At 40.9% G+C, this 24,949-nt stretch overlaps 1 protein-coding gene across 2 annotated transcripts in view; it reads right to left on the bottom strand.

Annotated features, from left to right (window-relative positions):
• Positions 1 to 317: 317 nt before the first annotated feature.
• LOC122540488 (ATP-dependent RNA helicase DDX19A-like) overlaps positions 318 to 24,949 on the bottom strand; it is a 90,527-nt gene continuing 65,895 nt past the window's right edge. Inside the window, exons 8-13 of one of the 2 annotated variants that reach the window (XR_006309322.1) lie at positions 19,124 to 19,301; positions 18,462 to 18,699; positions 15,907 to 16,069; positions 11,784 to 11,975; positions 5,082 to 5,216; positions 318 to 2,895 (exon numbers count right to left, since the gene is read on the bottom strand). Coding sequence is in view for 1 of the 2 variants with exons in the window: in XM_043676359.1 (XP_043532294.1) it covers positions 2,834 to 2,895; positions 11,784 to 11,975; positions 15,907 to 16,069; positions 18,462 to 18,699; positions 19,124 to 19,301 (833 nt within the window). In the remaining variant the exon portion in view is untranslated. The remainder of the gene's footprint in view (positions 2,896 to 5,081; positions 5,217 to 11,783; positions 11,976 to 15,906; positions 16,070 to 18,461; positions 18,700 to 19,123; positions 19,302 to 24,949) is intronic. The other variant, XM_043676359.1, reaches the window with a different exon arrangement.

Genomic DNA, 24,949 nt, shown 5'->3' with positions numbered 1-24,949 from the left:
CTAATAGGTGAGTCATTCTCTGGTTGGTTTCTCACAGCAGTGGAGTGACATATTAAATCAGGCAGTTTGACTATTTTAAAAAAGCTTGACAATTCACTGTCAATCACCACTTTAACTGCTTCATTCTCCATGGCAACACTACTATCAGAGTTCACTTGTTGACCAATCAGCAAATTTTTCATAAAACATGCTGCTTTCCCTTTACACTCGTACTGCAAATTACCCTGAAAAGCACAAGATGCAAACCTTCAAAGCCTTTTGAAAACAATACTCAAGCTCTGTTCTACCAAACGAATAAGTTGAAATTTCAAAATAGGTGACGTACTGACTCTTTATTCCAAATAGTACATAAGAGTAATACGGAAACCAATCAGCAAAATTAGTTTCCTTTGTTGTAAGGGCTTTCAAAGATCTTTTATAGTTTGTAAAATTAGAGGCATTTCAATCTCAAATTCATTATGACACTCAAAGCACTCATTCATTTCTGCAGTTTCAATATTTCCAATTACAATCCAGCTCACAACCAAATAAAAATGCATTGCGTACAAATGCATACACCCTATCGTACAAAATTCAATACAGTAATTTAAGCTGCACAGTCATTGCAAGGTAAAGTTCATATACAAATATTTGAAGAGAGGGCATTTTGTCAAATTTTCCTAAAACTTTAGGTACAATCTCAAATTAGTTTCAATTTTTACTTGGTAAAAGTTTCATTTGTTCCTGTATTTGAACAGAATTATACAGCCAATATATTGCATAAGAATAAGTATTTTATTTTCTCAGACTGTATTTTTAGTTCCTTACCCCAAATTTTTAAACACTTCCAATGTGGGGTGTGATCTTTAACCAGTTTTCAGTATGTAAAGCTGCAACAGTCACCAATTGAAGACATTACTTGAGAAATATAAACAGTAAGATTTTCAACAGCTGGCCATAAATTGCAAATAATCTTTTGCCAAACCAGGAATTCCCTTTTTAAATAAAATTGCTATGCTCTTCAAATTACTTGTCTTTTAACACTAATTTTTTTTTAAAAAAAGAATGTGCCAGTAAAGCTGGTATACTGCAATGACAGTTACCTCAAAGTAACTGTTGAACATATCCAAGACACAAAAAGAATAAAGATTCAAGCAGGGACTTCATTCACAAGCAGGAATAGTGATCCAATCTCTGCTTTCCAACAGAAATATAAAAATGTGGACTTCCAAACTCATATTTAAGGAATACTTTTTTTTGTGAAATGGTTTAAAAATAGTTGGCCTATGTAGAAATTTAATTGATAGGAATGTTAACCATTCAATAAATGTGGACCTTGTATCAGTGATAAATAATACACTGGTGAATTGATGTTCACATACTGCAGAAGTCTGACTAGATTGTTACGTCAAACCTCAAATTCATTGGTTTTTCTAGCCACCTTCCTTGTACAGTAGGATATTGTATGGCAAAGATACTTTCACAAGTCAATTCAAACATAAGCATTCAATATAAAAGGCTCATGTTTAACGGAAGGGTACATATGTCTACAAAGCTATCCCAATTCTAAAATTCAGTGAATAGTTTCTGGTTTATACTCATTGCAGCACACGCAAGCATTTTCAGCATAAAATGGATACAAATCTAAAGGCTGACAAAGGTACAGATTATTTGTGCAGCTATAACTTACATAAGATGACATTCAGAGCTCATTATATAGAATAGGTTCATTCAGTGCAGCAATCTCAAAAACAAATCACCTGCTAGCTCTTAAATTGAGCAAAGCACTTTACATGCTAATGTAATATTACTTATTTGAAGAGCATTTTTAGTTTGATTTGTGTCCAAAGTTTCACTGTTCAACATAAATTATTTCAGCCCAGCAATGCTACTCTTCCCCAAGCTTTCAAACATTAAGTAAAAATCAAACCAGATTCGCAATTCATATCAAGAACTTAAATTTCCTTATGAGCATTTCAATATTAAAGGAACTATAGTTAAACAATTACTTTTCTTATTTAAGGTACTGGGAATTTTTAAATGTTATTATTAGCTTTAATTATTTATTTTTTTGAATCCCTAACAATAAAGCAAATTATTATCAAGAAGTTCTGGAGGTTTTGATGTGGCACTATGACAAGAGTGTTTATTTTCAGTCTGCAGTAACTTTAGGCTGAGTATAACTGAAGATACTTCTGAATAAAAGGTATGGGCTTAATAACTAAATCAAAAATAATTTCACTGATCTAGGAGAAAGCTAGTCATGAGTAAATCACATCTGAAATAAAGCTAAATTAACAATTCGTCACAGCTGAAGTGACAGTAAAAACCCAATACATTCTCTAATTCGTATGCAAAATAATGAAGGATAATCATGAAGTGTTAGAGTGTCATGGCATTTTTGCGTAAGACCAATTTTTTTCAATTAATTTAAGCATCCATTTTTATACCTATGCTTGTAACCCATTAAAATGCAGTCCACCTATTGGAAAAGGCCATTCTTCCTTAACATTGTTACAACTCCTACTTTTTCAGTTTGGCAATTCAAATTTTATTTCTATTTTTTGTTTTTAAAGGTTAACTAAGAGAAACTTTATAAAGCATGTTGAACATTTCAAATGTAAACATTTTCCTGGCATGTTTTATTCACTTGAAGGAAAAGTATAAAATTTTACAGTCCAACTGCAAAGTTTTAAATGAGGTAAATTCAACATAATTTGATTCTGTCAGTCTATTCTTAAAATTGGCTGCAGAATAACCCAATGGATTCCAAGTCCAAAAGTCCAATTGCAGCTGGGCAGTGCACGTTGTCACAGGGTTCAGAAGGGTTTAAACTAGTTCAGCCTGTTGCACTTCAGTTAGCAATCCTTTCAATCTCATCAAGGTCATCTGTATCAAGCTTTTCAATTCTCTTGTCTGAAACAAAAACATATCAGTTAGAAGTAAATTCTTGCCAAGCATCTTCTGTCAACACTGAAGTACAAATGCTGAAATCACAAGCCAAATATTGAAAATGGAATTTTCTCAGTATAATTGGGACAAGCATGTGTGATATCCATCCACTAGCTTATCAAGCAATGTTTAGCTGCCTTTTATGAAAAAAATACTTCCAAATCTACAATCTTTTAATCAACCTGTTCAGATCTGTGATCATATTGTTCAGGGACAGGAGGAATTTGAATCTTAATCTACCTATCCAAAGGTAGGGACACAATCACTGCATCACAAGACCCTCCATTTACACATTTACCTACTCAGGTGTTTTTCAAATAGATTCCGATAGCAAAGAAACAGAAGCTTTGGTCCAACTTGTCTGAGCCAACCAGGCTTCCCAATCTGAGGTGGGGGAGGTTAGTGCTGAAGAGAAGAGGTAAGATGACTGCTTGAATTGTTAAGAGTAGGCATGAACAAAGTGCATAAACTCCAACTTTTAGTTCACTGGAATTGTTGAAAAGAACTGTCAAAAGGATCCATCGAGGCATTTAGAAAGTCTGACATGTTTGAAAAAAAAACCTTTATTTTCTATCTCTGATGACAAACTGGAGGGATACTGCATGACTGTTTCCATAACCATCCACGATCACAGTTGGGTGTTAACTTCACTGTTTGATTCATAATGACAAGTTATTACATACTCCTTGAAGTGGAACTGTGAATTTCACTGCTTATTGTTTGTTATAAGGGGTTGTGCATTTAAACTATAAGAGTGTTAGAAAGCTTTATTAAGTTGAAGGAATGTAAATACTCATATCCTTTAGGGAGGTATATCTCCTCTCCTCATCTAGTCTCGCTTACATTTCACTCCAGAACTAAACCAATGTTGCTGAATCCACACTGCTCTCGAAGTGATATAGCAAGCCCACTTAGTTGCCTTCCTATTCATATACCCAACCAGATGACTTTTAAAAGTTGCAATTGTACTAGCCTCCATCACTTCCTCTGGTAGCTCATTCCTTACACGCACAAGCCTCTACGTGAAAAAGTTGCCCCGTAGGTCTCTTTTCTATCTTTCCCCTCTCACCCTAAACCTATGTCCACTAGTGCTTGATTCACCCAACCCAGGAAAAAGACTGTCTATCTATCCATGCCCCTCAATTTTATAAACCTCTATAAGGTCACCCCATAACCTCTGACACTAGAGGGAAAACAGCGCAATCTATTCAGCCTCTCCCTATAGCTCAAATCCTGTAATGCTGGCAACATCCTTGTAAATCTTTTCTGAACCCTTTCAAGTTTCACAACATCCTTCCGATAGGAAGGAGACCAGAACTGCGTGCAATATTCCAACAGTAGTCTAACCGATGTCCTGTATAGCTGAAACATGACCTCCCAACTCCTGTACTCAATACTCTGACCAATAAAGGAAAGCATACCAAACACCTTCACTATCCTACCTACCTACCTGCGACTCTACTTTCAAGCAGCTATGAACCTGCACTCCAAGGTCTCTTTGTTCAGCAACACACCTGAGGACCTTATCCTTAAGATCAAGATCCCATTATCATATTAGGTAACCTCCTTCACTGTTTACCATACCTCCAATTTTGGCGTTATCAGCAAACTTACTAATTTTGCCTCCTACGCTCACATCCAAATCATTTATATAAATGACGTTAAGTAGTGGACCCAGCAGTGATTCTTTTGGCACTCCACTGGCCACAGGCCTCTCGTCGGTAAAACACCTCCACCACCATCCATTGTTCTACCTTGGAGCCAGTTCTGTACCCAAATGGCTAGTTCTCCCTGTATTCCACGAGATCTCACCTTGCTAACCAGTCTCCCATGAGGAACCTTGTCAAACGCATTACTGTCCATATATATCACGTCCACCACTCTGTCCTCATCAATCATCTTTGTTACTTCTTCAAAAAGCTCAATCAAGTTCCTGAGACATGATTTCCCACACACGAAGCCATGGTGACTATCCCTAATCAGTTCTTGCCTTTCCAAATACATGTACATCCTGTCCCTCAGGATTCCCTCCAACAGCTTGCCCACCACCGAGGTCAGGCTCACCGGTCTATTGTTCCCTGGCTTGCCCTTACCACCTTTCTTATATAGTGGCACCACGTTAGCCAACCACCAGATTTCCAGCACCTCACCTGGGGCTATTGATGATACAAATACCTCAGCAAGGGGTCCAGCAACCGCTTCTCACAGAGTTCGAGAGTACACCTCAACAGGTCCTGGGGATTTATCCACTTTTATGCGTTTCAAGACATTCAGTACCTCCTCCTCTGTAATATGGACATTTTTCAAGATGTCACCATCTATTTCCCAACATTCTATATCTTCCATGTCACTTTCACAGTAAACACTGATGCAAAATACGCATTTAGTATCTCCCCATCTCCCGTGGCTCCACACAAAGGCTGCCTTGCTAATCTTTGAGGGGCCCTATTCTCTCCCTAGTTACGCTTTTGTCCTTAATGCATTTGTAAAAACCCTTTGGATTCTCCTTAGCCCTATTTGCCAAAGCTATTTCATGTCCCCTTTTTGCCCTCCTGATTTCCCTCTCATGTATACTCCTACTGCCGTTATACTCTAAGGATTCACTCTATCTCTCCTGTCTATACCTGACATATACTTGCTTCTTTGTCTTAACCAAACCCTCAATTTCTTTAGTCAACCAGCATTTCCTGCACCTATCAGCCTTCCTTTCACCCAAACAGGATATCTCTTGATCTCATTATATCATTTGTGAAGACTTCCTAATTTCCAGCCACCCTTTACCTGTGAATATCTGCCCCCAATCAGCTTTTGAAAGTTCTTGCTGAATACCATAAAAATTGGCTTTCCTTCAACTTAGAACTTCAACTTTTAGATACAGCCATAGAGATGCACAGCACGGAAACAGACCTTTCGGTCTAACTAGTCCTTCCGACCAGATGTTCCAACCCAATCTAGTCCCACCTGCCAGCATCCGGCCCATATCCTCCCAAACCCTTCCTATTCATATGCCCATTCCAAATGCCTTTTAAGTGTTGCAATTGTACTAGCCTCCACTACTTCCTCTGGCAGTTCATTCCATACACGTACCACCCTCTGCGTGAAAAAGTTGCCCCTTAGGTCTCTTTTATATCTTTCCCCTCTCACCCTAAACCTATGCCCTCTCGTTCTGGACTCCTCCACCCCAGGGAACAGATTTATCTATTTATCCAATCCATGTCCCTCACGATTTTGTAAACCTTTAGATCCAGTCTATCCTTCTCCATCACTATTTTAAAACTAATAGAATTATGGTCGCTGGCCCCAGAGTATTCCCCCACTGACACCTCAGTCACCTGCCCTGCCTTATTTCCCAAGAGTAGGTCTGGTTTTGCACCTTCTCTAGTAGGCACATCCACATAGTGAGTCAAACTTTTCTTGTACATATTTAACAAATTACTCTCCATCTAAACCCTTAACAGTATGGCAGTTCCAGTCTACATTTGGAAAGTTAAAATCTCCTACCATTACCACCCTATTATCCCTTAACTGGGATCTCCTTACAAATTTGTTTCTCAATTTCCTGCTGACTATTAGGGGGTCTATAATACAATCTCAGTAGGGTGATCGTCCTAACATCTTAGGGCAGCTAGTGCCAAAAGTGGGAGAGCTGTCTCGTAGACTAGTCAAAATAGACAGGCAGTAGGCTGGAAGAACACAGCAAGCCAGGCAGCATCAAGAGGTACAGAAGTCGACGTTTCAGATGTAAGCCTTCTTCAGGACAGGGGGATGAGTATAGGGGGAGCTACAGACAAAGGGGGAGGTGGGGACAGGGTGGTGAAGTGGGGATAGGTGAGGATGGGTAGAGGATACCACCTGGTTGGTCAATGGAAGGAATGAATCCGGTTGGTGGCAGGAAGGAGTGGAAGGGACAGGGAGGAGAGTCAGGGAATGGGAAGGGAAGTTATTTGAAATTGGTGAACTCTGGGATGTAGAGTGCCCAGGCAGAAGATGTGTTGTTCCTCCAATTTTGCAGTGTGGTTTATTTTGGCAATGGAGGCAGCAAAGGATGGTTACATTGGAAAAGGGACAACGGGAAGGGAAATTAACATGTTTTTAATAAAGCTTACATTCGGTTTCCCGATGGAGAGAAGATCAAACCGGAGCACCTTATGCAGTGAACTAGGTTGGAAGTGAGGCAGGTGAACCTCTGTCTCACCTGGTAGGACTCTTTGGGGCCCTGGACGGAGGTGAGTGGGGAGGTGCACTGGCAGAAATTGCATTTTTTCAGTTGCAGGGGAAGGTACTGGAGGTTCGATGGGGACAGTGGTGCAAACCAAGGACTATCAGAGGGAACAATCCTTACAGAAGGCAGAGAGGGATGGGGAGGGGGAAGATTCTTGGTGGTGGGGTCTGGTTTGAGTTGGTATAAAAGTGTTTAAAGATGACATATTGGATGCAGAGATAGGTGGGTGGTAGGTGAGGACAAAGGGGACTCTTTGTTTATTGTGTTTTCAGGGGGGAAGATTGTTCCACCGCGAAGTCGCTTCAAAGGATGGCCACTTCGCTGCCTCCCTATCCCACTTCCCCACCCTGCTCCCGCCAACCCCCCTAAACCCACCCCTCGTCCTGAAGAAAGGTTACAGCCAAAACATTGACTTGTGTACCTCCTGATGTTGCCTGGCTTGCTGTGTTCTTCCAGCCTTCTGCCTATTTTGGATTCCAGCATCTGCAGTTCTTTTGTCTCAGACTAGTCAAGTAACAGCCTGACAGAGGATGGGGACGGGATCGGGAGGGTGGAGTGGGAGGAGAGGGAGTGAGAGAGTGACTAAATGAAATGGAGGACAACATGGTTTTAAATTATAGAGCCATGCAGTCATACAGCCTTCGGTCAGACTAATCCACATAGACCACAGTCCCAAACTAAACTAATCTGTCTGAATTTGGCCCATATCCCTTGAAATCTTTCCTTTTCGTGTACATATGCAAATATCTTTTAAATGTTGTAACTGTACCTGCATCCACTACTTCCTCCAGAAGTTTATTCATACAATGTTAAAAAAAGTTGCCCCTCATGTCGTTTTGAAATCTTTTTCCTCTCACCTTAAAAATATGGTCCCAAGTTTTGAACTCCCCCACCTTAGGGAAAAAAAAAACTTTTGCTGCTCACCTTAACTATGCCTCTTTTGATTTTCTAAATTCTGTAAAGGTCACCCACCACCCTCCTACGCTCCAATGAAAATATTCCAGCCTAATTTTATAACTCAAACCCTCCATTCCTGGTAACATCCTCGTAAACCTTTTCTGAACCGTCTCCAACTTAATAATACCCTCTCTACAACAAAGTTATCATCTCTGGTTTGTTACCCATGCCCTGTGCTCGTGAGGCAAGGAATAGTGTGAGAGAGAGAGAGGAGTTGAACAGGTGGCAACAGGGATGTTGCAGGGGAGAGGGGGTTCGGACACCTGGATAATTGGGGATGATTCTGGTGGACTTCTGCAAACAGGATGGTCTATACCTGAACCAGAGGTGAAGTGTATATGGATTTCAGTAAGGCATTTGATAAGGTTCCCCATGGTGGCTATTACACAAGATACGGAGGCATGGGATTGAGGGAGATTTATGGTTTGAAACAGAAATTGGCTAGCTGAAAGACAGTGTGTGGTGGTTGATCGGAGATGTTCATCCTGGAGTTCAGTTATTAGTGATGTATGGCAAGGACCCGATTTGGGGCCACTGCTGTTCGCCATTTTTATAAATGATCTGGATGTGGTGTAGAAGGATGGGTTAGTAAATTTGCGGATGACACTAAGGTTGGAGGAGTTGTGGACAGTGCCGAAAGATGTTGCAGGTTTACAGGGGGTCATAGATACACTGCAGAGCTGGGCTGAGAGGTGGCAAATGGAGTTTAATGTGGAAGAGTGTGAGGTAATTCACTTTGGAAGGAGCAACAGGAATACAGAGTACTGGGCTAATAGTAAAATTTTTGATAGTGTACGTGAGCAGAGAGATCCTGGTTTCATGTGCATAGATGCCTGAAAGTTGCCACCAAGGTTGATCGGGTGAAGAAAGCATATGGCGTATTGGCTTTATTGGTAGAGGGACTGAGTTTCAGAGCCATGAGGTCATGCTACAAAACTCTGGTGCGGACGCACTTGGGGTATTGTGTGCAGTTCTGGTCACCACATTATAGGAAGGATTTGAAAGCTCTGGAAAGGGTTCACAGGAGATTTACTAGAATGTTGCCTGATATGTAGGTAGTCTTATGAGGAAAGGCTGAGGGATTTCAGGCTGTTTTCGTTAGAGAGAAGGTAATTAGATGGTTGGGTAGGATGGACAGTGAGAACCTTTTTCCTCAGATGGTGATGTCTAGCATGAGCGGACATAGCTTTAAATTGAGGGGTGAGAGATATAGGACAGATGTCAGAGGTAGTTTTTTTCCTCAGAAGTAGGGGTGTGGAATGCCCTGCTTGCAACAGTAGTAAACATACCAACTTTAAGGGCATTTAAATGGTCTTTGGATAAACATATGGATGAAAATGGAATAGTTTAGGTTGGATAGGCTTCAGATTGGTTTCACAGGTTGGCGCAACATCGAGGGCTGAAGGGCCTGTAATGTTCTATCTAGATTATGTTCCAAAACAGGGCAACCAGAACTCTCTCAATATTTCAGAACAGGCCTTACTAATGCTTCTGGAACTCAAATGTTGAGTCTTGAAAGCTACAAAGTGCTCAAGCAGAAAACAAATGTGTTCTTCTGGCTTTCATTGGACCTTTACTGGAACAATGTATCGGGTCTAGATCAGCAATGTTAGCATGAGCACTCCCACATGAAAGTCACAAAAAGTTCACTCCAACTAAGGCATGATGAAGTTTTGACATTATGCACAGTATTTTATTTAGAAAATATTATGTATTACATATTATTTACTGTAAACGTTCTGGTGGGATAACAAATTCAGATATTAGCTCAAATGTTTGGAATGCTAAAAGTATTTCAGTCATTAGCCACCTCGTATTTTGAGCACTGATCGGCAGTCTTCAGATGTTTGTTTTTGGATTTGTACATACAAATGCAGTTCTAGTTTATGGTTTATTATGAATATGAACTCAGGAGTTGAGTGAGTAGGATAATGTTTTATAAGTGACTGATCCTAAGTTGGAACTCTAATGCTTCAAAGCCACGAGGACATAATTAAGCAAGTGAAATCTCAAATTCATCAAGAGTTTAATTATTCTGGCTGGATGTTGGAATTCAAGATGAAAATGTATATTTTCAAGTAATCTCTACATACATTACTGTCCAGTTTTAGTGGTTACTGCTGTTATAACATTAGTGTACATCTAATTAGAAAACTAACTCAAGTTAGAGGAATTTTCTCCAAGTATTACCAATAATTGACTTGACTTTTTCAAATTGCGATAGTAACTCTCAAATGTTTCTGTTAGATTTTATATATAGAAATGTGATGTGACATATAGATAACATCTGCTATGTAAACAGAGGGGTATGTATAGATGTGTATTTTTCAGATCAGAGAGGAGTTGAAAGCTGTGATCCCCAGGGATCGGTGTTGGGCCTCATCTTTCCTGATTTATAACACCAATCTTCAAATTGCTTATTAGGACAAAAATCTATAAATATGCAGTTGGGGAGAGTAGTGAATTGTGACGAGGATGTTGAGAAACTTCATAGGAACACTGACAGGCTGGCCAGAAAGGCAGACAAATTTTGGTGCAGAGAAATATGAAGTAATGCATTTTTGTTGAAGGACAACAAAATAATAGACATTTAAATGGTAGTATTGAGGGGAGTAAAGGAGCACAGTGACCTCCAGGTTCACATGCAAAATTCTCTGAAGGTGGCCAGGCAAGTTGAAACAGTTCAGGTGGCTTACAGGATCCTGGAGTTTATAAGTAGAGATTGCCGTATAGAAGTAAGGAAGCGATGCTACACCTTTACAAATCATTGGTCAGATCAGTACTGTGTTCAATTCTGGGCATCTTATTTAAGGAAGGATGTTAAAACCCTGGAGAGAATGCAAAGGAGATTTACTAGAATGATACTGGGAATGAGAAATCTTACCAACAAGATTAAAGAAATTGGGCTTATTTGCCTTGGAGCAGACAAGATTAAGAGATGACTTTATTAAGATATTCAAAGTTATGATTTTTTTTAAAAAACAAAAACAGGGTATTCTATTTTCACCAGTATGTCAGTAACTAGGCATCACAATTTCACGATGGTCAGCAAGAGAACTAGGAGTGAGAGGAGGAGAAACCCCTTTACTTAGTTGTTAGAATTTAGAATGCGCTGTTTGGGAGGAAGGTGGAGGCAGATTCAAATGCGAACTGGATTATATATATTTAAAAGGGAAGCTGTAGAGGTAGGGCTAGAAAATGAGACAAAAGTGGGGGAGCTCTTTAGGGAGCCAGCAAAACACAATGTCAAATAGTTTCCTTTTGCACTTTAAAATTCTATCATTTACCTCAAGATATAATGGGTACATATTACAAAACTCCAAGCAGCTGTAATTTGCACACAAGTTGACTCCTTGAAAATCAAAAACATTCAGAAGACATTTTGGTTGATCAGTAACATAGCAAGTTTGAATGAATACTGTTCCCTCTACATTATATAATATAATGCATAGCTGAAAGGTCTAATAGTTTAAGCACATATTTTAATGATACAAATGCAGAATTTAAACTGAACAGTTAGAACAATTCAAAGTTAATCTACATGGTTAAATTGGAATTTTTCAATTCAATTAGATAATTTTCCACTAAATGCAAATTTTCCTCACTGCCAAAATCAGTCTCAGCAGTACTTTAATTTGTGGGATTTCTATCATTAAAGGACTAAATGACGTACTGAAATGATCTTGGATTCGGTTGAGGATATTCATGCTGTATTTACTGTCCACCATGTTAATGGCCAAGCCACGTTTGCCAAAACGACCTGTTCGTCCAATTCTGTGAAGGTATGTCTCGCAATCTGGATTACCATCTTTATCCACTGGAAGGTCAAAGTTTATGACGACGGAGACCTGCTCAACATCAATTCCTGGTTTGAAATTAATCAAAGTTTCACCAAACAGCCAGAGGTAATGTAATGTAATAAAATGTTAAGTGGTAGGGGAAAAACAAATTCATACATACATTGTCAAGTATTTACCCACACAACAGCTTTTTAGATCAACATATCAAAATATACAAGGCTGAAAACACGTATTTCCTCTCTAAATTCTCTTTTAGATGCTGGCAATTTTCCATGTCTTTGCCTTACTATGGCTATTTTTTTCCTCAAGTCAGTCTTGATATCAAATTACTGAACTGATTGTACATGGGAAAAGAACAATAAACGAGAACTCATCTTCACCAGCTTCCATACAACAAACTGCACTTGTACAATACCTTCACATTTGAAATAAAATTCTAAGGTCCTTGGCAAAAGTTAAAGAAATGGACACTAAACTCTCGAGAAATTATGAAGGAGTGATCTAACAACATGGTCATGAAATAATTGGTCTTAAGATTTTTTTTTAAAACAAATAGAGAGACATGGAGCAGCATGATTTTCAGGACCGGAGTCAAAGGACACATTACTGAAGGGAATATAGAACAGAAATAGGCATTGAAGGAGATCAGAGCTTAAAAATTTGTTGCTGGAAAAGCACAGGAGATCAGGCAGCATCCAAGGAGCAGGAGAATTTATGTTTCGGGCATAAGCCCTTCTTCAGGAATGAGAAGAGTGTGCCAAGCAGGCTAAGATAAAAGGTAGGGAGGAGGGACTTGGGGGAGGGGCGTTGGGAATACGATAGGTGGAAGGAGGTTAAGGTGAGGATGATAGGCCGGAGAGGGGGTGGAGGCGGACCCCCTGCTCCTTTGATGCTGCCTGACCTGCTGCGCTTTTCCAGCAACACATTTTTTGGCTCAATTCAAAGCTTGTTTAATAACTCTGTTTGTGCAGTGCCTTGGGAAATTTACTGCAAGAAAAAAAACCGCCACATAATTATAATTTTTTTTTTCTGTCATTGTTGATTGACATTACAAAGTGTGTTGATGGAGTCACTGAGAACATCTAAATTCTGGGAATTTGTTCCACATGAATTAATTATTGAGCTGATTCCAAGAAAGTCTTTAATCGCAGGCCTTGACTGCGACCACACAAAATGACCTTTTCTTTTTGAGGCAGGCATTAAATGTTTCCAGACTGGATAATGGTTGTTCACTCGGAGAGGGCAAGAGGCTGCCTGATCAGTGAAATAGAGTGAAGTCAGATTGCGCTGTCACCATAGCAACACTGTCCATGGAGCTTGGTGGGGTGGTAGGTGAGGACCAGTGGGGTTCTGTCCTGGTGGCGATTGGAGGGGTGGGGTTCAAGGGCAGAGGAGCGGGAAGTGGAAGAGATGCGGTGGAGAGCATCGTCAACCACGTCTGAGGGGAAATTGTAGTCTTTGAAGAAGGATACCATCTGGGTTGTACGGTCTTGGAACTGGTCCTCCTGGGAGCAGATGCGGCGAAGGCGAAGGAATTGGATGTCCATGGTGAATATAAGGCGTTGGGGGCCGGGGAAGCGAAAATCATGGAGGAGGTGGAGGGCATGGGGTGGTGTCCCGAACGTAGGTGGGGAGTTCTTGGACTAAGGGGGACAGGACCGTGTCAAGGTATGCAGAAATGAGTTCGGTGGGGCAGGAGCAGGCTGAGACAATGGGTCGGCCGGGGCAGTCAGGTTTGTGGATTTTGGGCAGGAGGTAGAAACGGGCGGTGCGAGGTTGTGGGACTATGAGGTTGGAGGCGGTGGATTGGAGATGCCCTGAAGTGATGAGGTTATAGATGGTCTGGGAGATGATGGTTTGGTGGTGGGAGGTGGGGTCATGGTCAAGGGGGCAGTAGGAGGAGATGTCCGCGAGCTGGCGTTTATATTGCTGGGGCTAAAGATCGGTGCGCCAAACTACCACTGCACCTCCCTTGTCTGCCGGTTTGATGGTGAGGTTGGGGTTGGAGTGGAGGGCGTGGAGGGCTGCACATTGCGAGGTTGGAGTGGGTAAGGGGGTGGACAGGTTGAGGTGGTCAATGTTGCGGCGGCAGTTGGCTATGAAGAGATCGAGGGCAGGTAAGAGGCCAGCATGGGGTGTCCAGGTGGATGGGGTGTGTTGGAGGCGGGAGAAGGGGTCGTCAGAGGGTGGGCGGGAGTCCTGGTTGAGAAGTAGGCGCCAGACCTGCTGTGCTTTTCCAGCAACACATTTTTAAGCTCTGATCTCCAGCATCTGCAGTCCTCACTTTCTCCTAATTGAAGGAGAGAAGGTGGTGTAAGTTAGTGCAGAGTAGTTATGGACGGCTGCTTCCAGGAAACCTATGCAGGATGGCACTAGACGTCCAGTAAAATGGAGCCAGAATTTCAAAAGCAAGAGTCTTCAGGGCAGAGACTGGAGGTGGACAAAATATCTTGATATGAGTAGTGTGATGTTTGAAGCTAGGCTCTAACTTCAAAATAATGCCAAGGATCTAATTGAGCCTGAGCAAGAGGTTCAGAAGAATGATGGAATTACTGCTCTTGAAGCAGATTTAAAGCTAGCACAGAAAGCAATGGCTTTGTTGCTTCTCCCAGAGTTACCCAGGAAGTAAAATCAGAATATTCCTTAAGCTAGCCCCTGGATACTTTGCTATCCATTTGATTGGAAATGTGTTGCTGGAGAAGCGCAGCAGGTCAGGCAGCATCTAGGGAACAGGAGAATCGACGTTTCGGGCATTAGTCGATTCTCCTGTTCCCTAGATGCTGCCTGACCTGCTGCGCTTCTCCAGCAACACATTTCCATCGCTGATCTCCAGCATCTGCAGACCTCATTTTTTCTATCCATTTGATTGCTCAATCTTAATGTCTCTTTTGCTCACTTAGCCATAGACATTGATAATTTAATACTTTTTGCCACAAACTTTGGTAATGTTAAGGCTCAGATGAATAGTAATGGGAAAAACAAATTCCTGGAACTTGACATGGAAACATAAGGTAAGTGTGCAACCAAACACCACAATCATGCTTTGAGACACGTTCTCTACTTGTTTTCATTGGAATTAACAATCTATCATGTGGTTTATAATTAGGGTTTTGGGTGACAAAAACAAGTTAGATAGGGTTAGGGTCAATGCTATCATTGTTATTTGAACCCTAATTCAACCAGATTTCAATCTGTTCATTTTTGGGTTGAAATGCAAGCAAGGCAAAGGTCAGTCAGTCAAGCCAAGGGGCGTGATTGTAATTTAAGTATTTTAGTGCAACAGATCTAGGAATTGCCCTGTCTTCAAGTTTAGGTGGGCTGTCAGCTCTCTCATGCTTTCGGAAAAATAGCTAAATGGAGGTGGAAGTTAATTTCAGGAGAGGCAATGGCCGAGTGATATTATCACTGAACAGTTAATACAAAGATCCAGCTTACGGTCTGGGAACCCAGCACGACTCCTGCCAGGTGGTGAAATTTGAATTCAATAAAAAAAAACTCTGGAATTAGAAGTCTAACGATGACCATGAATCCATTGTCAATTATCAGGAAAAACCCATCTGGTTCACTGTAAACCTTTAGGAAAGGAAACTGCCACCCTTACCAGGTATGGCCTAAATGTGACTCCAGACCCACAGCATTGTGGTTAATGCTTAACTGTCCTCTGGGCAATTACGAATTGACAATAGATGCTGTCCTAACCAGCGACACCGAAATCCAGTGAATGAATTAAAAATAAAGGGAAATCCCCAAGGCATGTCCAAGCTCCCTCTAATCCAAAGATCCCTGGGATCAGAAATTGGTCCACAGACCTCACCACAGTGATCAGAGCTACCTGCTTCAGATGTTGCCCGGACTCAATTCTACCCAACTGAAACCAAGTCTGTCAAACAAGTTTTGTCCGAGGACACCCGCAAGTAACAGAAACTCTTTTCCAAAATTTCCTATACATTAATATCTCAATCTCAAATTTTGTGTCAGCAAAGTTTTATCACTTACCTCTTGCGCAGACATTAGTTGTGACAAGTACTTTCTCTTTGCCATCCCGGAAGCGCTGGATCACAGCGGCTCGTTGCTCTACCATCATCTCTCCACTTAGCAGTGCTACTTGATGACCCTCTTTAGACAATTCAGCTGCCAGCCAACCAGCAGTCTTGCGAGTCTGCAGGCAAAACAACTGTAATTAATTTGTGCAGAAATCAAGAAAACACCTAACTGTAAACTATCACTTGGACAGAAATATTAGCCCAGCATTACAGTGCAAAAAATAAGGCTTAAGCATTTGCAACATTTTTCAGACAGAAGTGTTGAGTGGATGATACATCTCAGCCTTCCCAGCATCATAAATCCCAGTCTTCAGCTAATTCAATTCACTGCCTCTGATATCAACAAACAGTGGAGCCACTGGATAGTACAATTGCTATGGGCCCTGACAACATTCCAGCGATTGTATTGAAGGCTTGTGCTCCAGATGCAATCACCCCTAGTCAAGCTGTTCAAGTACAGGTATAACATTGATATCAACCCAACAATGTGAAAAATTGCCAGGTACATCCTGGTGCACAAAAACAAAACAAATCCAACCCAGCCATTAATCACTCCAATAATCTATTTGAATCGTCAGTAAAGTGATGGAAGGAGTCACCAACAAAACTTTTAATCGAGCACTTGCTCAGTAATGCCCAGTTTGGGTTCTGCCAGGCCACCTTGCCCCTAACATCGTTACAGCATTGATTCAAACATGGACACAATAGCCAAATTCCAGAGGTGAGCTAAAAGTGATTGCCCTTGACATCAAGGCTGTATCTGACCATATGAAGCATCAAGGAACCATTGAGTCAATAGGAATTGAGTGGGAAAGCTCTCCCAGGTAGAAGTCATATCTGTCACATAGGAAGATGGTTGTTTTCTCGTTACTGGATGTCAATCATTTCAGGAGTTCCTCAGGGTTATATTCTAGTCCCAACCATCTTCAGCTGGTTCATCAATGATGTCCCTTCCATCATAAGGTCAGAAGCGGGGACATTCGCAATGATTGCGCAATGCTCAGCATCATTTGAGACTCCTTAGATACTGAAGCAGTCCATATGCAGATTAACAAGACCTGGACAAAATCCAGGCTTGAGCAAGCAACATTCACACTACACAAATGCCAGGCAATGATTATCTCCAATAACAGACAATCCAACCATCGCCCTTTGATAATCAATAACATTACCACCACTGAATCCCCCACTAACAATATCCTGAGGTAACTATTAGGCCAAGACTGAACTGGATTACCTATATGAATACACTGGCTACAGGTGCAGGTCTGAAAATCTTGTAGTAACTCATCTCCTGACTCTCCAAAGCTTGTCAATCATCTACAGGTCAGAAACTGAGTAGCAGCAATGTCTACACAAAGCAATGCAGAAATTTGTCAAAGATCCTTAGAAAGCACTTTCCAAACCCACAATCACTACCATATAGATGGACAAGGACAACAGATACTTGGGACTACCATCAACTCACCACCAAGCCACTCACCATGCTGACTTGGAAACACATCACTGTTCCTTCACTGTAACTGAGTCAAAGTCCTAGAACACCCCCCTTGACAGCATTGTGGGTCAATCTACAGTATATGAACTTCAACAGTTCAAGAGGGCATCTCACCATCATCTTCAAGGGATACCTAGAGATGCGCAATAAATCGGGCCCGGGCAGTGGTACATGTCCCATAAGGTAATAAGCTGAAGGAGTGTACTGTCCCTTTGAGAGCGAAAGCTGTTTTGCACTGAGCACTTGCAGGCACCTGTCAAGTGACTGACTAGCAGTCTCAGAGCATACTAGAAAATTGAAAATATGTAACATTTGGCTGTGACTTTTGGTTCCTATGTTGACAACCATTCAAATTTAGTCACTTTAAATTATGCCCCAGGATACTAAAACCCAACCGACTTTGAATTTACTGTTTTGACAACATCAAACCTGAGACAATTTGATGTTTGGGGTATAAAGATGCCGGCATTTTGAGAGTTAGTCACAGCACGACTAACTGCCATTGCCAGAGTAACTGCCAGCAAAACATTCTCTATTAAAGGTAACTTTTACATATGAAACATCTTTGCACCCAAAAGACCAAAGATGACCCAGGGAGACCTACAGCCAGAGGAAGGACGACACCAGACTAATGTTGAAATTAAGTTGATGCAATTTTAATAGGATCAGTATATTGTTAGAGTTGGAGATAGATAACAAAGGGCGAGGGTTAGAGTTGTAAATAGTTGTTGTCTCGTATTCACTTTTAGAGTTAAAGAATAAATTGCTATTTTTTTCTATAAATAGTGGAAGTTGGGAGTTCTCTATCTCTCACTTTAACGGATTACAAGACGAGGTGAACTTTTCTGGGTGTCTGGCTTAATTAGCAGAAGGGTTCACCGCCGTGTCATAATACCAAGTGGACACTTGTGATTAGAATATGTACATTAGGTTTAGAAATTCAACTGTTCTAGGAAGAGAAAACGGAGGACTGGTAAGCAACTTTGACGAGTAGTATAAAGATTACTCACATGACAGAAGATCATGGCCTGTGCTATGGTAATCGCTCCATAAATATTGCACAGAGCATGGTATTTCTCTTCTTTGTTGTCACAAAGGACATAATATTGTTTAATTGTATCTAAGGTTTCTTCCTCCCGCCTCAACTTGATAATATTAGGCTCTGGAACAACCTTTTGGGCAAATTTCCACACAGACTCTTCAAATGTAGCTGAGAATAGCAGCATCTGACAGTCTTTAGGCAACATTCTGAAAATTAGAAGGCAAGAAATTATTACCAAATCGGACAATTTTAATTACCTATAAATTTGCAAGATTATCCTCAGAACGTACACCACCTTTAGCAGAGTTCAAACCCAGCAGTAGCAGAGGAAATTTAAATGTCAATAGAATACGATACAAAGATATATTGGACAACCTTAACCCAATTTATATTGAGTACAATTCTACAAGAGTAGCATAATTAAATCACTAACTTAAGGTTCTAACGAAGGTCATTATGGAAATTCATAAACTTATGCAATCAGTAGGTACTCAAATATGCCAGCAAACTAGGTTACTACAGCAGTAGAAAGTGGAAATAATTGCAAGTTACTGAATTATATAAATAACACTAGTTTTTCTGCTAAAATTACACCAAGAATGTTTTAGTCCCATAGATTGGTGCTCCCACCTCTGAATTCTAATGCTCTGGTCTTGGTGGCCTTGAGTTGCAATCATGACATCAGCCTCATCTAGGACAAAAACTTTAATTTTCTTGGTATCTATGAATCTCAGTTTTGTGCACCAATCCATAACTGTCCCGGGTGTGCCAATAACAATTTGTTCTGAAATCTTCTGACCCTTCTCAACTGAAAGCACAAAATATATTATGTTACACAATCTAAAATAATCAAATTAATAAAAGTGTACTCCATTCATGAACTACTCATCAATAATTTGGAAAGTAATAGAACTTCTGAAGGAAAAATACATTTAAACAAAAATAGGTGATTATGTTAAATTTTAAATCCATATCAGTCAAACTCCAAGGACTACAAAAATGTTTCAGTTAATTTCACAGATGTAGGCATCATTGACAATGCCCTACTTACTGCTCACTCCTTGTTACTCCTTGAGGAGGCAACATTGCTCTTGTTATTTGCAATTGTTTGTACTGAATGGCTATTACTAAGAAAACCAAATTGGTATGGGGCTAAATCTTGCATAGTTCAGACTACATAAGGATACCAAGGTCTGAACTTTCAACCCCAGGATGGCAGTGCAAATTTGACCTGGAAAAACATGCTCAGGAAACTGATTTTCATTCTGGAGAAGGCAAGTGAAAATGGATATCATAACAGGCAATCCTGAAAAAAAGAGAGTTCAGCGACTGGTTGGTACAGACACCACTGGGCAGTACAGACACCACTGGGCAAAAGGCCAGCCTCAGTGCTCCAGTGCTTTGTCAAAGATTAACAAAAATACACCTCCTGGTCCTTATCCTCAGATGCCTCCCATCTTATGCTCCAAGCCATCTCATGGCTTGTCATACTTTCTATGTCAATCTATGCCCTTTTATTCACACCATCTCCTCGATCAACAGCCTCATGAACATGAGTAGACCATTCAGCTTCTCACATCTACTCCATTATTTTATAGTTGATCATCTCCTATAAGCCATTTTCCCACACTATCTGTGCTTTATATACTTTGAGATTGTTAGTCTCTATAACCTTGTTAGTTCCTATCTTGAACCTGCGCAATGAGGGAGACAGAATGCCAAAGAGTCACCATTCTCAGTAGAGAAATTCCTCGTCAGCTGAGCCTTCAAAAGCCTGTCCCTTGTCCTCAGATTATGTCCAGCCATTCCAGAGTCACCAGTAAGGGGAAACATCTCATCTCTATCCACCTTGCCATACCCTGTAAGAATTTTTAAAGTTTCAATGAGATCACCTCTCATTTTTCAAAAGTTCAAAGGAATACGGATCCAGTTTCTTCAATGTGCCCTTATCAGACAATTCTGCCACAAGACCATAGATGCAGGAGCAGAAGTAGGCAATTCAGCCCAGAGTCTGCTCCATCAAAATTATAGCCGATTTGATAATCCTCAATTCCACTTCCCTGCCTTATCTCCATAACCCATAATTCTATTGCTGGTAAAATTCTGTCTTTCTCAGCTTTGAATATACTTAATGATCCAGCTTCAATAGCTCAGTGAAGAACTGCACAGACTTACTATCCTGAAAGAAATTTATGGGTGACACGGTGGCTCAGTGGTTTGCACTGCTGTCTCACAGCGCCAAGTCCGATTCCACCCTCGGCAGACCATCTCCCCTCACCACACTCCCCACCCCCCCCCCCCCGCCCATCTGCTCGTGTATATGTGGATTTCCTCTGGGTGCTCCAGTTTTTCCCTCAATCTCAAAGTGCAAGTTAGGTGGATTGGTCGTGCTAAATTGCCCATAATGGCCAGGGATGTGTTGGCTAGGTGGCTTAGCCTTGGGAAATGCAGGGACGGGGTAGGTGTGGTTGGGATGCTCGTTGGGCTAGGTGGCCTGCTTCCACACTGTGGGGATTCCATGAAATTCCTTACCATTGTCTTAAATGAGCAACCCTGACCAAATTCTTCTAACAGGGGCAAGAACCTCAGCATCTACACGGTCAAGTTCTCTAAGAATCTTGTTTATTTCAGTAAGTACTCCTCTCATTCTTTTAAACTCCAATTAGTACAAATGTGAACAACACAACCTCTCCTAAGAAACTCAATAGCTGGAATTAACCTAGTTAATCTTCTTTGGACGGTCTCCAATGCCTAGATAAGGCAACCAAAACTGTTCACCATGCTGTGTGTGGGGTCTAACTAGTTAATACCTTGTATAGTTTTAGTATGACTTGCTTTCTTTTATATTCCATTCCCATTAAGTAAAGGTCAACAGTTCTTTTGCCTTCCCAGTATCTGCTGAACTTGGATACTAGCTTTTTAGAAGTCCACATCTTCCATGGATAAAGAGACTAAAACTGTACACAATACTCAAGCTGCGGTCAGACCAAAGCTCTATACACATGTAACAAGATATCTTTGCAGCTGGTCTCAAATCCTCATTGCAATGAATGCCAATAGACCATCTGCCTTTTTAATTACTTGCTGCACCTGTTTTCGTCCTATTCAAGTCCTCTTTTCAGCATTCTTACAACTTACCCAATTTGGTGTCATCAGCAAATCTGGAAATAATATAATTGGTCTTCACATCCAAAACATTTCTATAGATTGAGAAGAACGGTGAAGTCAGCACTGACATTAGGAACAGCCTACAACTCACAGGATAATCCATTTATTCCTATTCTCTGCTTTCTGTTAACTAATTTTCAAAACAAACGAGCACATCCCCACATACCTCATATACTCTAATTTTATTTACTATCCTTCTGAATACAGCCTCATCAAGCACCTTCCAAAGATCCAAAGACACGCATTCACATTTTCTCATTTGGCTGTGCTTCAAATAACAGCCTCAAACACTCAATAAGTTTCCCAAATAATTTCCCTTCATAAGTTAATATTGACACTTTTTTCTATTCTATTCTAAATGTTCAATTATCACATCATTTATTACAGATTCCCCCATTTCCTCTGTAGGGAACAAGCTAACAGACCTCCACTTTCACCAAGGCTTTGTACAATTGTAGCAAGACATCCCTGCTCCTGTACTCCAATCCTTTCATTATGAAGGCCATTTACCTGCTACACCAGCATGCTTACCTTCAGCAAATAGTATACAAGGACACCCAAGTCTCATCGCACCACCCCTTTTCCCAATCTATCATTCATAATGGTTGAAATGCCACACCTGTTTAGGGCAAACTGGGCTTGCATTCTCAAGCTTCAAAGATTGGAAAATGATCTGACTGAAACTTACAAAATACATAAAGGGATAGACAAAATACATCAAATGTTTTTCCTCATTGGGCAGTTAAGAACTACGGCATAATTTAAAAAAGGGATGTCACTTAGTACCAAGATGAGGAGAAATCCTTTGAAGGGTGTGAACCTTTGGAATTCTGTTCTCCCAGGAGAAAAATGTGGAAGTTCAGTCTGAGTCGGTTTTAAGGTGGAGATTGATAAATTTCTGATTATCTGTGGCATACAGAGTTATGGGTTGAGGTGGACAAAAAACATTCGATTAGCCAGGAGTGTACTGAATGGTAGGGCAGGCTCAAAGGGTTGAATTGCCTACTCTTGTCTCTATGTCCTAAGAATGCAGAGAAACTTAGCAGGACGAGCACCTGCGGAAAGGGAAATAAAGTTAAAGCCTAGAACTGAACATGACTCGGGTCATATAGAACTCAAAGCATTAACTCTTTCTCTCTTCATAGATTGTCAATCTTTTCCAGCTCAGGCTGCTTGGCTTCAAATTTCCAGTATTGCATGATTTTGCTATTTTTCAAGTTACTTGAGCCCCCTCTGCATCCTTCCCCAACAAAATCTCTATTCTGTTGCTCCTATACGTCTGAAATTATCCTGCACGTCTTTCTCCTCGCCTTTTTCTACTGGTCCGTTGATGGTCCACGGGATAAGACCCCCGGGCACTTTTTTTTTTTGGCAAACAGCTCCATTTTGTTTTCCGATCATTCTTCTGTTCAGTGCTGAAAATGCTAAAGGAAATGATAGCTAGATAACTGCCTTAGCAGAACACATTTGATAAGATATAAAGTGCAGGAGAAAAAAAGTGATTGGTGCCTCCTGGTCCAGCAATGCTTCAAACTTAAGCTTCTTGTCCTGGTGTTTGAATCCCTCCATGGTTAAGTCTCTTCACAGCCAAGCAACCCATTTTAGTCCTACAAAGTTTCAAGATATCTCCAGAATACTCATTTTGCTTCACCTCCTATCATTGGCAGCCTTGCCTTCAGCTTCAAGTCTTCTATATTCCTTTGAATAAATACAAGTTCAGGTCACTTAGAGATTAGCGTTTCGTCAAGAAAATTTCAAATCATCATGTTGTCAGAATCAGCTCAAGCTCACACTTTTCTTTGTCTGTTCAAGTCCCAAATGTTCCAAGGATGTGCTGTGACATCTATGAACTGGTTGATTAAAATACAGAGGTACCTCAATTATGTGAACTAGATGGGCGGGCACTATTTCATTCGGAGAATTGATTATTTGGTTAATCGATTCAATGCCTTTCCTCTGGGACTTGGAGTTTGGTATTAAGTTTGCTCCCTGTTCAGGAGACGAGCAGCAGCACAGCACGAGAGGGTCCTCGCTCGGCCCCAATTCTGTGCCCACCCCCACCTGACACTACCCCCCACCCGACTCCCAAACCCCGTCCGCCCACCCCACCACCCCCAACTCCGGCGCAGGCAGCTTCTGCCCCCGGTCAGCCAGACTGGACACCAACAAGACCACTACTTTTATTTTTGGGGGTGGGAGGGGGTCTCCAAATAGCACGTGCGAGCGCACACACACAAAGGTATCCCTGTACACCTAAAAATGACTATTGCGCATTTAAATATGTATGCAGTGATATGTTTGTAATACATCCAAAACACACCTTTAATCAAAAAGTATAAAAGCTACAGCATCATTCCACTCGTACTTAGAATAAATCAGATATAAAATGCAACAGCCTTTTGTAAACTAACCAAAGAAAGCATATTACCCAAGCATGCTGAAGAAGTCTCAAACATACAGGACTAAAATGGGCTACAGAGATGGGGAGAAGCTTGACCATGGAGGAACTTGAACACAAAGATGAGAATTTTAAGTTTGAGCCATTACTGGATCAGGAGGCACCAATCACATTTTGCCCTAGTAATTTACACTACTAATCTCTTAACTGGATAATTGCTCTTTCAGTACCAGCCATTACGATCTTGAACATCCTTAAGCAAATGACATAAGAATGAAATAAGTACAAAAAGGAATTAACTTCAACTCTTTCAATACATCCAATTAAAAAAAACTTTTGATATATACATCTGGTCTAACAGCAAAAGAATAATCTAATTATAGCTCCCAGTATACTTTTCAATTTACAACAGTCTGAATGAATACTTGAGAGAGAAACTTACAAGGAAAATAGGAGAAAACAGGTGAATGGGATGATTGGATTATTTTATAGATCGCTAGCATGCCTTATATATTTAAGACAACACTAATGTGGAGCTTATTGAAGGTGACTGTAATGCAGTGTTAGAGTCTTAGACCTCTAATCCAAAAGACCTACTCCAGATGTGATAACATAGAACAATACAGCACAGAACCGGCCCTTCGGCCCACGATGTTGTGCCAAACATTTGTCCTAGCTTAAGCACCCATCCATGTACCTATCCAATCGCCGCTTAAAGGTCACCAAAGATTCTGACTCTACCACTCCCACAGGCAGCGCATTCCATGCCCCCACCACTCTGAGTAAAGAACCCACCCCTGACATCTCCCCTATACCTTCCACCCTTCACCTTAAATTTATGTCCCCTTGTAACACTCTGTTGTACCCGGGGAAAAAGTCTCTGACTGTCT

Source organism: Chiloscyllium plagiosum, chromosome 34, assembly GCF_004010195.1.
Source record: "Chiloscyllium plagiosum isolate BGI_BamShark_2017 chromosome 34, ASM401019v2, whole genome shotgun sequence".
Taxonomy (NCBI): domain Eukaryota; kingdom Metazoa; phylum Chordata; class Chondrichthyes; order Orectolobiformes; family Hemiscylliidae; genus Chiloscyllium; species Chiloscyllium plagiosum.
The sequence above is the reverse complement of the archived record's forward strand: the minus strand, read 5'-3'. Positions and strand labels throughout refer to the sequence as shown.